The sequence below is a fragment of the Psammomys obesus genome, unplaced genomic scaffold (assembly GCF_907164565.1).
Source record: "Psammomys obesus unplaced genomic scaffold, mPsaObe1.curated_primary_1811, whole genome shotgun sequence".
Taxonomy (NCBI): domain Eukaryota; kingdom Metazoa; phylum Chordata; class Mammalia; order Rodentia; family Muridae; genus Psammomys; species Psammomys obesus.
Genome location: NW_026585689.1, coordinates 12,677,827 through 12,692,247, shown reverse-complemented (window position 1 = coordinate 12,692,247; position 14,421 = coordinate 12,677,827). Strand labels below are relative to the sequence as shown.

At 43.7% G+C, this 14,421-nt stretch overlaps 1 protein-coding gene across 1 annotated transcript; it reads right to left on the bottom strand.

The window, feature by feature from the left end:
• Positions 1-1,778: 1,778 nt before the first annotated feature.
• On the bottom strand, positions 1,779-13,250 carry Cpox (coproporphyrinogen oxidase). The gene is made up of 7 exons (XM_055594786.1): positions 12,579-13,250; positions 10,328-10,471; positions 10,022-10,132; positions 8,720-8,861; positions 7,094-7,312; positions 4,253-4,357; positions 1,779-3,269 (listed from the first exon to the last, which is right to left on the bottom strand). Exons 1-7 carry the CDS (start codon positions 13,099-13,101, stop codon positions 3,182-3,184), a joined length of 1,332 nt encoding a protein of 443 aa, XP_055450761.1. The 5' UTR covers positions 13,102-13,250; the 3' UTR covers positions 1,779-3,181.
• Positions 13,251-14,421: the final 1,171 nt, after the last annotated feature.

The following is a 14,421-nucleotide window of genomic DNA, read 5'->3' as shown; positions in this document are numbered from 1 at the left end:
CTCATCAGACAGTTGAGTTGAGCCAGCCTGCCAGAGTTCAGAAAGAACTGGAAAGGGTGAGCTTATTCAGCAGTAAGTCTCAGAGGGTGAAAACATTTTAGCTTAGCTTAGACTGTATGGAGGCTAGAAGCTTTCAGGACTAGGTCTAAGTTAGCAGATAGAGCCAGTAAATTACCTTCACATATTCCAGGATACAAACATGCTCCTTCCATCTTGTCCCATGGAGTGTGTGTTGAGCCACCAACAGGCACTGTGACCTACTGTCTAATATGACGGGAACTTTGAGTTGTCCTGGCCAAGCTCCTCCTTACATACCGAGTTGTGTCTTGTTAAATTATAACAAAAGACACATGAAAGGATGCATCCTGTAGAAATACATTATTTGGTTCAGATCTGGGCATGCCGAAGTATTGCACTCAGCTCACCAAGTCACCAATGTAGACTTGGTCCACTCTGTGGGAGTTTCGAGGTGGTAGAAACTTGAAGAGATCTAGCCCAATGTGACACTGCCCTGGGAAGGGATAAAGGCTGATTCCTCAGAAGTTAGTTATTGGTGACTTATTATAAAGGGTATCGACTGCACATGCTTGGCCTCTCCTAGGGATGACCTTCCCTCTTCTCTGCCATGTTGTGAACCCTCCAAAAAAAACCCTCATGAGAGGCCAAACTGATGGAGCTCCCTAATCCTCATTTTAGCATCCAAAACGACAGTCTAAACCTTTCTTTATGAACTACTCAGCCCCTTGTATTTTATCACAGTAACAAAAACCAGACTATGTAAGTCAGCAGAGTAGTGGTGGGAAGGAAGTTAGAGACTCGTCCTTGTGTATTTATATCTCTCCCTACACACCTCAGGACCAACAAGTTAGGCGTTTATACCACCACATGGATATGTACCTTCATCCAGTAAACTCAGAATAGACACCAATAAGAGTTTGAAAGGGCAATGCACTTTGAAGAACAATAGAATGTTCTTCAAGTTGGTAACTGTTACTGGTCTTCCACACATGGCTCCGCAGTGGCTACTGGAGAATTCCAAACAGACGTACAGGGTTTTAAAATTTCCTCTTTGCCTTGAATGTGTCACCTACAAGCCTTAAATACAACTAAATCAGCCAGAGAACCTTGTGCTTCCCCTCCCCCTCCCCAGTTCTGGGATTAAAATTTAGGGCTTCATGCATGCTAGACCGGCTCTACCACTGAACCATATGCTCAGCTTGGCATTTTTAAGTTCTTAAAAGGTAACCAGACAGGTGTGTGTATTTGAATATCTGTCCTTACGTCTCTTTTTCAAAATCTTTACGGAAACATCACCCACAGAAAATTAAAAGCCAATTATATGATGTTGTAATGTTGAGCTCAATGAATTTGATAAATGTATAGAGCCTAGTAACCATTGCCACCTCAGCCTCCACCAGCAGCCAGTGGCAGCCACTGACCTGCTTTCCTGCATAGGTGACATCTGATAGCACATACTCTTGTGTCTGACTTCTCTCTGTTGCCATGGAGCTTCTGATGCCTTGCACACCTGCATTTCTCAGTTGGCACTCCTTTTTTGTTGCTAACTGTGTTTTAATGTCTGTGTAAGTCACAAACTATTTATCTGCTAATTTGCATTTGAGTTACTTTTAATTTTGTCTATTTCAACTAAACTTGCTAAGAAAATTAAATGTAAAGTATACATTTCTCTTGGGTAAAATTCCTAGTAATAAGGAACTATTGCTATACTGAGAATACTCCTGAGTTATTCCAATAAAATAAAGAATACAAATACTTACTTGTCTTATTTTAAAATAAAATTTATTAGCTGGATTTATATAAGACATGTAGAAGAACTTGTAGATTTTTCTCACCCTAAAGAGCCAAATACAATCACATACATTCAACATATCTAGGATATTTAAATATGTATGAGACACTGTTCCTTACAAATTCAATATATTATAAATCAAATAAAGTAGTGCAGTCATATTTCTATTTCGACAGACAAACCATGCACTAAGAAACCTGCTGTGACTTTTAAAAGATAAAAGTGGAGGAATCTCTAATTTGAAAACTAGAACAATTTCTATTGGTCTATTTTTTAAAAAGACATAAAATGCCCACATGTTAGACTAGCTCCATTTGTTGTAATTAAAGATGAAAAATGTTTTTCATTTGTTCTTAGTCTAAACTAACATATCTAACTGTCTGAAATATAAAACTTCTTATAAGTATCAGAATCCAGGGATATAAGCTTTTGCTTTCAAAAATCCATAGAATCACAATGTCAGCAAATTATGACCCCACAAAAGCTCACCACTTAGATGTCCCTTATTTAAATAATAACAATAATAATAATAATGCCATTTATAGTTGTAAACTATAGGTCATCATTATATATTACAGGAACTGACTTAAGGAAATTTCCAGAACTCCTAAATATCTATCTTTATAAAAATGAGTATTTCTATATTCTGGTCTATAGAAAAAGATACATGAAAATTACATTAAAGAAATTTCAAAAATAACAAAGACAAATATTCCTTCAAATTCTTTGTCTTTTTTTCTTCTGTCTTTTTTGTTGTTTTGGGTTTTTGCTTTCCTGGCTTTTTGGTTTTTCAAGACAGTGTTTCTCTGTGTAGCCCTGGCCATACTAGAACTCACTCTAGTAATGGTCTCTAACTCACAGAGATCCACCTGCCTCTGCCTCCCAAGTGCTGGGGTTAAAGGCTTGCACCACAGATACCTGGTTTCAAATTGCATTCTGAAGTTACCAAGAAGGTCAACCTGACTAAACTAATGAAGATAAAATGTATCCCTAGAAAAAACAACTATGGCAAAAAACTAAAACTTCAAGCAACAAATAAAATGAAGAGTCTCCTGGTACATTTTCACAGTTCTTACATTCCCTTATCTTAAGACCTGGAAACCCAATGTCAAATTAAATGGTCATAGAGAATGATTCTAAAAAGTACAAATGGATCTTACATCCAACAAATCTGACTTTTTGTACATCCCCACCCATCGCTGCCACCTCACCCCACAGCACTGGAAAGGCTCATGAACAGCACCACAGAGGGGTGCCCAGAGCAGAGAAGGCTGGAGCAATAAGGCACACGGGCCTGACTGCCACCCAGCGGCAACAGTGCAGGGAGACCACACCTGTGTCCACCACGGCCTGCCATGGCGCTCTGCCGCATCAATGCACCCAGTCCTTCGGATGGCGTAATACTTCCAGAATTTCAGCTTCTTTGGAGTTCTTCGGGGGTGAGTGCATGTACTCCCATCTACACACATCCAAAACAAGAGCAAGAAAATGCAAACAGAATAATAGTTAAGTAGCATACATAACTAATGAAGAATAAAACCCTAAGAGTAAAAGGAACACACTGTACCACCACATCCCTGTGGCTACCCTCCCTTGCACCTTGTCATACTTGTATTTACCTGCATACTTGTAAAAAGGAGAAAAAAAATCTGCTACTTAAGAGGTTAAATTTCTTAATAAGTCTTAGGTATAACTGGGTTAATATTAAGATCCAAACATCAAAATACACATTGATTAGACACTAGGGTTTCACAAAGTCGAGAGCCTTGGGTGATACATAGTACATATGAGCTTAATTTATTTAAATATTTTATTTAGCTATTATTTATACAGTATTTTACCTGCATGTATGCCTGCATGCCAGAGAAGGGCACCAGAACTCATTTTAGATGGTTATGAGCCACCATGTGGTGGCTGGGATTTGAACTCAAGACCTTTGGAAGTACAGCCAGTTCTCTTAACCTCTGAGCGATTTCTCCAGCCCCAATATTTTTTATTTATTTTATGTATATGAATGCTTTATCTTCATGTACACCTACATGCCGGAGGAGGGCATCAGATCTCAATATTGATGGTTATGAGCCACCATGTGGTTGCTGAGAATTGAACTCAGGACCTCTGGAAGAGCACCAAGTGTTCTTAATCACTGAGCCATTTCTCCAGCCTAATATTAGCTTAATTTTTACAAATGTTATCTTTCCAGAAGCATGGCTGGGATCAAAGCCAACCTCAGCCCTCAAACACTTCCTGCTCCCTGCACTTGCTCTCTCCATGCCCTCATACACAAAGCTGTGACATTCATTCCGTGTGCCTTATTCACCCTCAATTTCCTTATGAAATCGTCAAAATAAAAACAAATGGAGTATTAGGTAACAGGCTGTCAGGGCTGATGTGCACATCCTGTGGGGCACAGGGAGTTACTATGATGAGTCACTGCCTTACCGGGCTGTTAGAGGTAAAGACATCAAGATGCTTTCGATCCTGGATCCCGGAGTAAAGAGGCCAAACTTGGTGCCCCGATCATACACCAGATTAAACTCCACATACCTGTCAAAAAGACATCAAATTATAGTGAGGGTGTGTTGAGTGGAACCTTTCAGAAATCCCTAAGGAACATGAAGAGGGGAGCTGCTCCCCATTACTCCTATCAACTGGAGTCAGAATACAGACGCAGCATACAGCCTGGTGAGCTTTCTCCTCCAGAAAGCATTAAAAAAAAGGGGCATTCAACCCGCTGAACAATTGGATACAGATTGTGCCCAACACAGAGCAATTACAAATCAAGAAGATTATATTTTCCCAATGAATATACAGTACAAACACAAATAGAGATGAGGCATGCACAACAATTAAGAAAGAAATGGTATTCTTTCCTGAGTAACACAGCTTGGGTCCTCACTGTAGCCCAAGGAATTTCACAGTAACTCACAGCGCTAGACTAGGACTACTGGACTTCTATCGGTAAGGACTATATAGGGCTTAGCAAGGTGCAGTCTGCTGACAGTGACTAACAGCCCGATCTCCCACCCCCTGACGGCAGTTCACAGCACCAACAGAGATGGGATCACTCATTCCTACTCTATTCATAGCCGTCGCTATGAAAGCTACTGCTTTGTGGTTCAGTGCTCAGTTTTACTCGTTGTGCTTTTGATTGTTTGTTTGTTTTCCTTAATGAAAATATCTTGGTATCAACTAAAGTTATGTTCAATGTATCGTCCAAATTTTCTACTAACTGTTAGGAAAACAGATTTGAATTCCATTTAGCCTAAACATCTATTTCTCCCTTTAACATCATATGATTCACAAGTCTCTTCAAGGGCTGGAGAGATGGCTCAGACATTATAAAACTGCAGTTTCTACTGTCCTAAAGAATTCAGAATGATTCATAAAAGTGGGTTGAGCCTCTTTTCAGTCATTTCCCAACTCATTGAAGAACTACTCTTTTGGTCCAAACTTCCCTCAGACGTTCTTATTTAGTATACATGCTGCTGTCTTTAAGCCCGTCAATATATGTGTGTGTGTGTGTGTGTGTGTGTATATATATATATATATATATGTGTGTGTGTATGTATGTATATTGCTCTCCATATATACATATTGCTAATATATATTCTAGAATCCTTTTCACTTTTGAAAAGGCAAGTTTTGCATGGAGTTTTGTCAAAGAACATGTAACAATTAAGCAACAGTCTCTATGGATTCCTTTCTGTCACCATCTTATTTATCACTGACTGGCTTTTATGCACTAATGACTATTTTATGCCTTCTTCTACCTGTCTCAAAAGATAGTTTAAACAACTTTTAAAAAAGAACTCATCCATGAAACCATGAGAAAGGATTTCCCCCCTTAGTGATCTTCCCTTAACATGGCATTTCTACATGTTCTCTAAGAGATAGCTGTGACTTAAAGACCTGTCTCAAGGAAACTGTAAAAGACATCTCAAGATGACCTTTGGAGCATGTTTCTGCTTTCTTGAGTCACGAAGCCAACACCACCCTTCACTCTCACCTGCAGCTGACCTTCCTAGGACTTTCTATGCATCTAGCCTCTGCCGTTCCTACAATCTCAGGCTGCAGTAAAGAATCTCTTCAATGTCACAGATGCCTCTGTTCTTTCCTGCTGCCCTTTCTCAAAATAAGAAAAGAAAAATTAGCTCAAATTTTAGTTCCTATCTTCCCGTGAAAAGATGACTAGGAGTCTAACATTCAAGGTCTAAAAAGAAAACAGTACTAATTGAGAAAAACAAAAGATGAGATGTACAAAAAGAGAATGTTAATGAAGTCAAAAGGGAACCCGAATGCCTTCTGGAAGGGACAGTCTTTTTAGGGGTGGGGAGGGAAGCGGTCTGTAAAGGATGCAGATAAAGGAGATTTGAATGAAGAATACTTAAGTTGATTCCGTCAAGACCTCTTCGAGGCTCAAAGTTTCAGGTGCTGGAGAGAGTGAACGTGAATTGGAAGAACTCACATGATGACCGTGACTTGAGACACACAATTTAGATGGCCAGGAGAGACTAGTGGGGGCTGAGACTGGCTGTGTGGAGCTGATTCACGAGGACACTGTGACTGAATACAGCCCGTCTCACCACCCATGAAAGCAACAAGTTCAATACAGAGTCGGGGGCTGGGAGTAAGTCTGGGTGAAAAGCATACACAGGGCAATTTTCACATCTGGGATGTTACCAGATCTACTGTGTAATCTTGGGCAAATGAATTAATCGGTAAAGATCAGTAAAATAATGCCATGAATATCACAGGTTTCCTGGAAAAACCAAACACAGACTGCCTCATGCAGGGGCTATGCATAGCAAGAGGTCCAAAACAAGTAACGGTCATCATTAAGAATGAATTATTTGTATTAAAATGGCCTTCATAAAATATTTAAGATGAATCCTTTTAAAGCATGATTCCAAATTTAAAAGTAGAAAAAAAAAAACAAAACAACCTTAAATGATGCCCTCTTCTTGGTAGAAGGTTAGAAGCTGTGCCACTAGGACATGAAGAAAATTAAATTCCATAAAGTATTTATCATACAAATGTCTACCACAAGCATATGTATAGGTGAATTAAGTAAACCTTGTGACATTGATTATACAATGTTATTAAATTAATTTTTTTAATTAATTTTTTAATGCTCGTCTACCTAAGGAAAAAAAAAAATAACAGTGTGGACGGAAAGGACTAATTATAAAGTGTTTGGCCAAAACAATACAATGGCCGCTGTTATTAGTGCCCATCCACTTCTGTCGGTTGCGCAAAGAGGCCGTTGGTGCTGTCACTCACCGCCCTCTCCTCAGCTGCTGCCACAGCTTATCCTGGGGGGTGAATGAGTCATTGCAGTGCTTTTCCACAATGGGGACGTAGGAAGGAACCACCGCTTCCGCGCACGTCTTAACCAAGCCGAATGCCTCCTCCTTGGATGGAGAGTTGAGATCATCGAAGAAGATGCCTCCGATGCCCCTCCGCTCTCCACGGTGCACTATGAGGAAGTAGTCATCACACCTAGAACATGCAGCAAAGAGTAAAATCACAGATCGGAAGGGAAGATGATAGGTACTCGTAAATCGACAGGGGCCCTCAAGCTCAAAGAACTCTCCCTGACACCAGCAGAACCTTCATTTTCTACACAGCTATGAAACTAGGACTTCGACCAGCTCTCTGTCGGGAGCGGTGCCTCTGGCAGCTGCTTTGATATTTAAATCTCAGCGGAGAGACTGCTTTTTACGGGACCTTCTCTAAAGGTAGGGTAGAATTTGCAAGTCCATTTCCTTTTGTTTGTGACAGCAGGTAGGATAGCTTGTGAGGATCACACCTCTTCCTCAGGCTCCTCGTTTTAAATTTTACCATTTAAACCATTGTTCTGAGATGTTTCTACTCTGGCTTAGAAACTCTACAATAAAAAGACAGGCCGACAGTTACTGCAGAAGAAGGCTGACTCTTGTGTAAACAGGACACAAATAAGGCAACTAGATACAAAGTTGTGCAATGGGAGGAGCCAGAGGACAGGAAAGAGGGGAGGAGCTAGAGAGCAGGAGGTGAGTGGGAGAAGAAAGCACGAGGAGAGAGCAGGAGGAGAGCAGAGCTTTCACAAAAAGCAAGTATAATGTGGGAAATCTAAATGTTAGGAAACAGAGGGCTGGAGGCAGAGGAGGAGGCAGAGACTTGAGATTTGCTGCTGGCACTGCTTGCTGCAGCAGCCTGCCTTTTGCTGTGGCTGCCGAGTCTGGACCTTTAAAAAAGTTTCCTGTGTGCTGTGTGTTTATTTAGAACCATTCGACTCTGCTGGCAGACTCTGCTGGCTGGCTCCGGTAGCTCTCCTGCAGCGATTACTTACACAGAGCATGCATGACCTCTGACCTTTGGAGCAACGAGGCAATTCAAAACAAGGAACACTATGAACTCCAGCAAATAAAATCAGTGTACAGGGCAGCTTTCTAAACCACGAGATGCCACCCTCTGGGGGTACTGCTGCTTTTACAAGAGAAAAAGAGTGATGGTCTCCTCACACTGATACCAGGGGGGTGCAAGCCTGAACTCTCTTGTTCCAAGTCTTCATCCAACAAAAGCAGGGTGCTGTAAACAACTTTAGGTCTCTTTTAGTAATGAAAGCGGTGACTCTAAAAGTATGCACACCTAGGGAAAAGGCCAGCAGAAGGAAATGTTTGCAGACTGTCTTCATACGTGGTAAAGGTTACACTTCCGAGCCAGTGTGAGAAGCAGTCAACCTACTCTTGGTGCTCTTATCCTCTAATAAGACAAGTCTCTGAAGACGCCACTTACTAACGCTACACATGTAGAATAGTCCTTAACTTGGAAAGTGTTTTCTTGATGATCTTTCTATAAATGAGGCCCACAGGCAAGTCTATTCATAAACAGAAGATTACAGAAAACACGGTCTCGACAGCTTACCATTTTTTAAACTTGGGGTAGATGTCTGGCCCGTGTTGATCGCAAGCTTCCTTTAAAGTGCGATGGAAATGGACAGCATCCTCCTTGTTCAAGTATGTTGGGGTGAGGTCACATCCACCCCCAAACCACCAGTGTGTGTTACCTACCAAAGCAAGGCAGCTGAATCAATGGCACCTCGAGACTCAAGCACAGCACTGCTGCTACCTGTGAGCTTAATTCAGCAACTTAATTGACTAACATGAATTAATAGACCAACAGGTGACAGGCAAAGAAGAGCTAACTGAACTCAGCTCTGACAGCCGGTAAAGCTGAGGCTGGCAAGATGTAAAACAGAAAGAAAAGAAGATGGGAAGTGAGTGAGACAGCAGAAGCCAAGTAATAACAGTTTATACCGTTTGTATAATCTCCGCTGTGAGTCTCAGTGTTGGCTTAACATTAGGACCACACAGCTCAAATATCTGAGCTAGGTCACTATTTGAAAAGAGCAATTTCTACCTCAGACCATGTAAATTTAGTAAAACTACACAGGAGATTCTGATGGTCCCACTATTAGGAGTCGCCCTAAAGCCCTTGACACCTTCCATTTACCCCATAAAGTGAAAAAACGCCTGCCCAGGGATCAGTCTGCCTGGTAAGAGCAACTGTTTGATGTACTCGCTGGTATCTGTAACGTGTTGATAAGCGTTACCGACTTTTATACGTGTATCTGTGAGTATATAGTGTTTGCGTGTGTACAGGTGTGCATGGTAGATTGCACATTCATGTGCATTTGGGTGGTGGCCAGAAGCTAATTTCAGATGCCTTCCTCAATCACTTCTCCATCTTCCTTGTTTTGAGACAGAGTTTCTCATTGACCCTGGAGCTTGCCAGTTAGCTAGACTGCCTGGCTCCAGATATCCTCCCGTCTCCACTCCCCAGCTCCTGGCTTTTTAAATGAGTGTGAAGTAGGATACCAACTTGGGTGCTCATGTTCTATATGTATATAGAATACACAAGTTTGTGTGCGTGAGCCAGTGGCAAGTTCTCAATTTCAGAAATAACAAATTTACATTTGCAAAAGCTTTGTTGGGGGGGGAATGAAGTTTGGGTTCACTGAAATCATTCTATGTGGAGGAACCATTAGAGGAGAAAATCAGCATTATTCCGATGTTTCAGGTCCTGTACCTCCTGCCAAGACTAAGCCCCTATGATATTCCCGAAAAGTCTAGTAAGTTTGTTCTTTCTCACTTTTTGATACCTTTCGACTTCTTTAAAATACAGACTTTGCACAACGATATTCTGCACACCTCTCAAGAGGCTTACCATCAGCTTCTTCTACTTCAAAGTATCTGTAGTTGAAATGCATAGTGGGTGCATAAGGATTCTTGGGGTGAATCACAGAGCTCACACCCATGGCAGTAAATGGCAATTTACCTGGAAAGTAAAACAACATAGTGAGATGCATTCAATCAGCTGGTTTGACCCAAATTACTCCCATGTGCTTTCTGGACCCATTATCATGTGCTGCTTTGTAACTTGTCTTTTAAGTAATGGCTGTTCCAGAAGAAAGAGCTATTTTTAAGTAAAACCGGTGGGAAAACAGTTGGAAGAGGGAGTTATCTGATTTACCATCTTTCCTCTTCAGAGCTTTCCCCCTGGCTCTCATTTGGCTGGCTGCTTCATCAGAAAGATTCCCATGAACAACGGAGATGCTCACCCCCGCCTTCTCAAACACACGGCCATCCTGAAGGACACAGGTGATGCCCCCACCTCCTGTCCAGAGAAACAGAAAAGATCATGGGAAACAACTCTCCCATGATCGTGGCGGCATGGGGAGCTCGCTTCCTCCTATAGTTTTTCTATAGGCAATAAGTTGGATGATTAGCTTAGCATGTGTCTTACGCTGCTCACACTAGGAAAATATTGAACCCACCATTTCTTCCATGTTCTTGGGCATAATAAATCACCAAAGAACTCTTTCTTCAAATATCAGCAAAAGTATACAGTTTTTATTCGCAAAATAGAAAGCTAGTGTTACAGGCAGGAGTGGGTACATTGAATGGTGTTCTGTTTTTACCGAATACAAGAACAACTCCATTTTGCTTCATTTTTTTTTTTCTCAGCCTGCTTTTTACCTTTAATTTTTGTTTTTTGTCTTTCAAGACAGGGTTTCTCTGGATAGCCTTGGCTATTCTGGACTCGCTTTGTAGACCATGCTGGCCTCAAACTCACAGAGAACTGTTTGCCTCTGCTTCACAAAATGCTGGGATTTCAGGTGTGTACCACCACACTTGGCTACCTTTAATTTTTATATGCAATTTAAAAATGTAGTTATTCAAACTCTTAAGGGTTTGAATTAAGCAATATATATATTATTGTTTAAGTATGTGACTTTAATGGGATTGTTTTCTCTTTTTTTTATTTATTACAATTTATTCACTTTGTATCCCACCTATAGCACCCTCCCTCATCCCCTCTCAATCCTGCCCTTTCTCCCTCTACACCTCCCATTCCCCTCCCCCAGGCAACTGATAGGCGGGTCCTCCTTCCCTCTGACTCTAGCCTATCAGGTCTCATCAGAGCTGGCTGCATGGTCCTCCTCTATGGCCTGGTAAGGTTGTTCCCCTCTCAGGGGGAGGTGATCAAAGAGCCAGCCACTGAGTTCATGTCAGAAACAGCCCCTGCTCTCCTTACTAAGGAACCCACTTGGAGAGTGAGCTGCCATGGGCTACATCTGTGCAGGGGTGGGATTTTTTTTCTTAAAGACTATGGTGTCACCAAAAAGTCATTGTTCTCGAAGATGAACAATGTTTGGGTTGTCTTGTTTCTAAGAGCTGGCAAGGGTGTGCACATGACACAGGATGATCCAGCACAACCCTTGAATGTTCCAAATGAGGAAAAACTCAAAAGAAGTGGGACGCTACATCCAAGCTCACACAGCTGGGAAGAGTAGGGGAGTTTTGTTTTTTGTTTTTTCAAGCGCTGGCCGTGTTTTGGACGTTCTAAGTTCTCTGCATACAGCATAGATTAATGAAACAGAAAACAGTAACTTCCAAAGGCTAGAGAGCTAGTATTTGTGATTGCGTCCTGGTTAGCGGCTTTTACCTTAAAATATTACAAAATGGAAAACTACGAAAACCAGAATGTCACTTAATATTGATATGGCAGTATCATAGCTCAAAATGTGTTAATGATACGCTGCTATGGATCCAGATGGGAAGAATTCAGAATCCTCAAGTTTAAGATCAAGATGAGAGGGGAGAAAGGGAGAAGGCTGCCTTATGGAGAACAACATGATCACCAATAAGTAACTCGACAAGAATGGGTAGGTATTTGGGAATTCTAAGGAAATGTTTTCCTTCAAGAAACTTGATGATGCAATTCAGTAAGGGCTTTTGAAACATCAATCAGCCATTTCTTGTGCAACCCCCAAAAAAGAGGTGGGGAGATTCTTGACACGGGGAGTCTAGTAGACATAAAGGATCAGTGCTCCTTCCACTTCCATAGGACAAGGAAGAAACGCACCCTGACCAACAGGTGGGGGTGCGGATAAGGGGGATCTGTTTACGAACAAACTTTGAACGTGCCAGCTCCCGTTTGCTGCCTGCAAATATTTCTTAATAAACCTACAGAAAATGCAGTTATGGCTTGCCAATATTTTGAAATGGCCTGTCCTGCGTTGTTGGCACATTCGCATCCCTATCTTGCAAGCGGAGAGTGCGTCCCCTCTGTGAGAACGCCCTCTGCTCCCTCAATGACAGTCTTTTCAGGGGTGTCCCTTCCAAAAGATGACACCCCCGTGAGTACAGGCTACTTTAGCCTGTCCCCAATCCTAAACTGCAACGGATGCCCAACCAGGAGACAGGAGGGCTCTCCTCACCTTCCTTCCTCTCCCAGCGGTCCACAGAGAAGTCGGCGACTCCATCTACCTGTGCCAGCGCCCGACACACCTGGGCCTGGGTCTCCATAATCATCAGCTCCATCTTGGTCTTCATATCCTCCGGCCTCTTCCGCAGCTCACGCATGTCGGTCACCGGCGAGGTCATGAAGGTGCTGCAGCGGCGGGCCAGCTCGTCATCGTCCCCATCCCGCCGTCCAGGTGAGGGGCTTCGCGCCCCCGAGCTCTTGGGCACCATCTCCGCCCGCTGAACGTGCCCGAAGGTGGCGGCTGCCAGCCCTGCCAACCCCGCTAGCGCCGCGGCCAGCCCGGTCCCCAGCCGGGACCCGCCTCCAGCCCAGGGGCCATGGCCCAGCCCGCGGCGAGGTTGGGGACCAGCGGTGCCAGGCAGTGGGCAGATGCGCGCGAACGCGCCGCGCGGGCACCAGGCGCGCAGCTGTCCACAGTCGCCCCGCACTACGCGCCAGCAGGGCCTCGAGCCCAGCCGGCCCAGCCGCAAGGCCATCTCTCGCCGGGACTGGGCAGCGCCGGTCCTGCAGACGCGCTGGAGTCCCGGGGGTCTGGAGACGGGGACTGGCTGGAACTGAAACCAGAATCCTGGAAGAGCCGCTGCTGGTGTGGGCCGCAGGAGGCAGGCGGGAGCGGAGGATGCTGGGAACTGTAGTCCAGTGCTATCGCCCCGTGCACTCGCCAGACAGCTCAGGGACTGGAAGATAAGACGCCACCCCGCCCACAGAGGTGGGTCCTCCTGAGAAGACGCCGGCCTCTGACTGCGGAGGTGTTTGGGACTGATAAGACAGGAGAGGAGGTTTAGTCACGTACACCTTCCATTGCCCTGCTCACTCACAAACAGTGGGGCCGGAAGGGGCAGAAATACGACACACAGACACCCCTGTCTTAAAAGAATCAAACAGGGATTGCAGAATAGTCCTTGCTAGGGGTCTGCGGGATCTCCCTTCTCCTCCCACCCCCCAGAGCAAGGCTAACCCAAACAGCTCTGGAAAGACTCAAGAGTAAGTAACGGGCCCCCGGGTAAATCCAAGAAAAAACATTCACATTCACGCTCCACTTTCCTCTCTCGGATCTCTATTCTCCCCCACAGCCTCACACTTTGAACATATGAGGGCGGAAGCTCCAGGTTTACTAAGCGCTTTGTTCCAAGCTGTACGGTGCCTAGAACAGATGTCATCATCAACACATTTTATATTATCATAAGGGCCCACTTGCCCTTTTACTATAGCTTTCCGCACTGGCTAGAGCAGTAATAGAGCTCAGTGGGTGTGGTTGCGACCGGTCTGTTCACTCCACTATTTCTTATGCTAAAGAAGACTCAAACTGCCTGGAACAGCGCGCTTGTTCAGGCCTGACAACTGAGAGAGTGGCGGGCGAATGACTTCACAGAGAACGCGAAGCTTTCAGAGAAAACTCCTTAACTCTTAGCTGTCGCGTGCCCTGCCTGGAGACCAGCTTGGAAGAGAAGGAAAGATAAGAGTTATCTTTTGGAAGGTCGTTTGCGTCCTGGGAACGCCTGTGATGTGCCTGGCTGTGCCTGGTGATGATAAATGACCCCCTTTAATGAAAAAGAATCTTTCTAAGAAATTTCTCTGAAAGAAACGCCTCCATTTATGCTCCCATTCTGCTAATGCAAAGCTAGTAAAAAATAAGCCAAAAGGGAATTTTTGGAGACTTGCCCAGAAAAACAAGTGGGTCCTGAACAAAGTGTGTACCTGCTTCCAGCCTGTTTGGAGGTCTCTTCCCTCCCCTCATTTGGCTTCCAACAGAGTCCCCACCTTCAAATTTAAATGTGCAGTGCTTGGTGGAATCC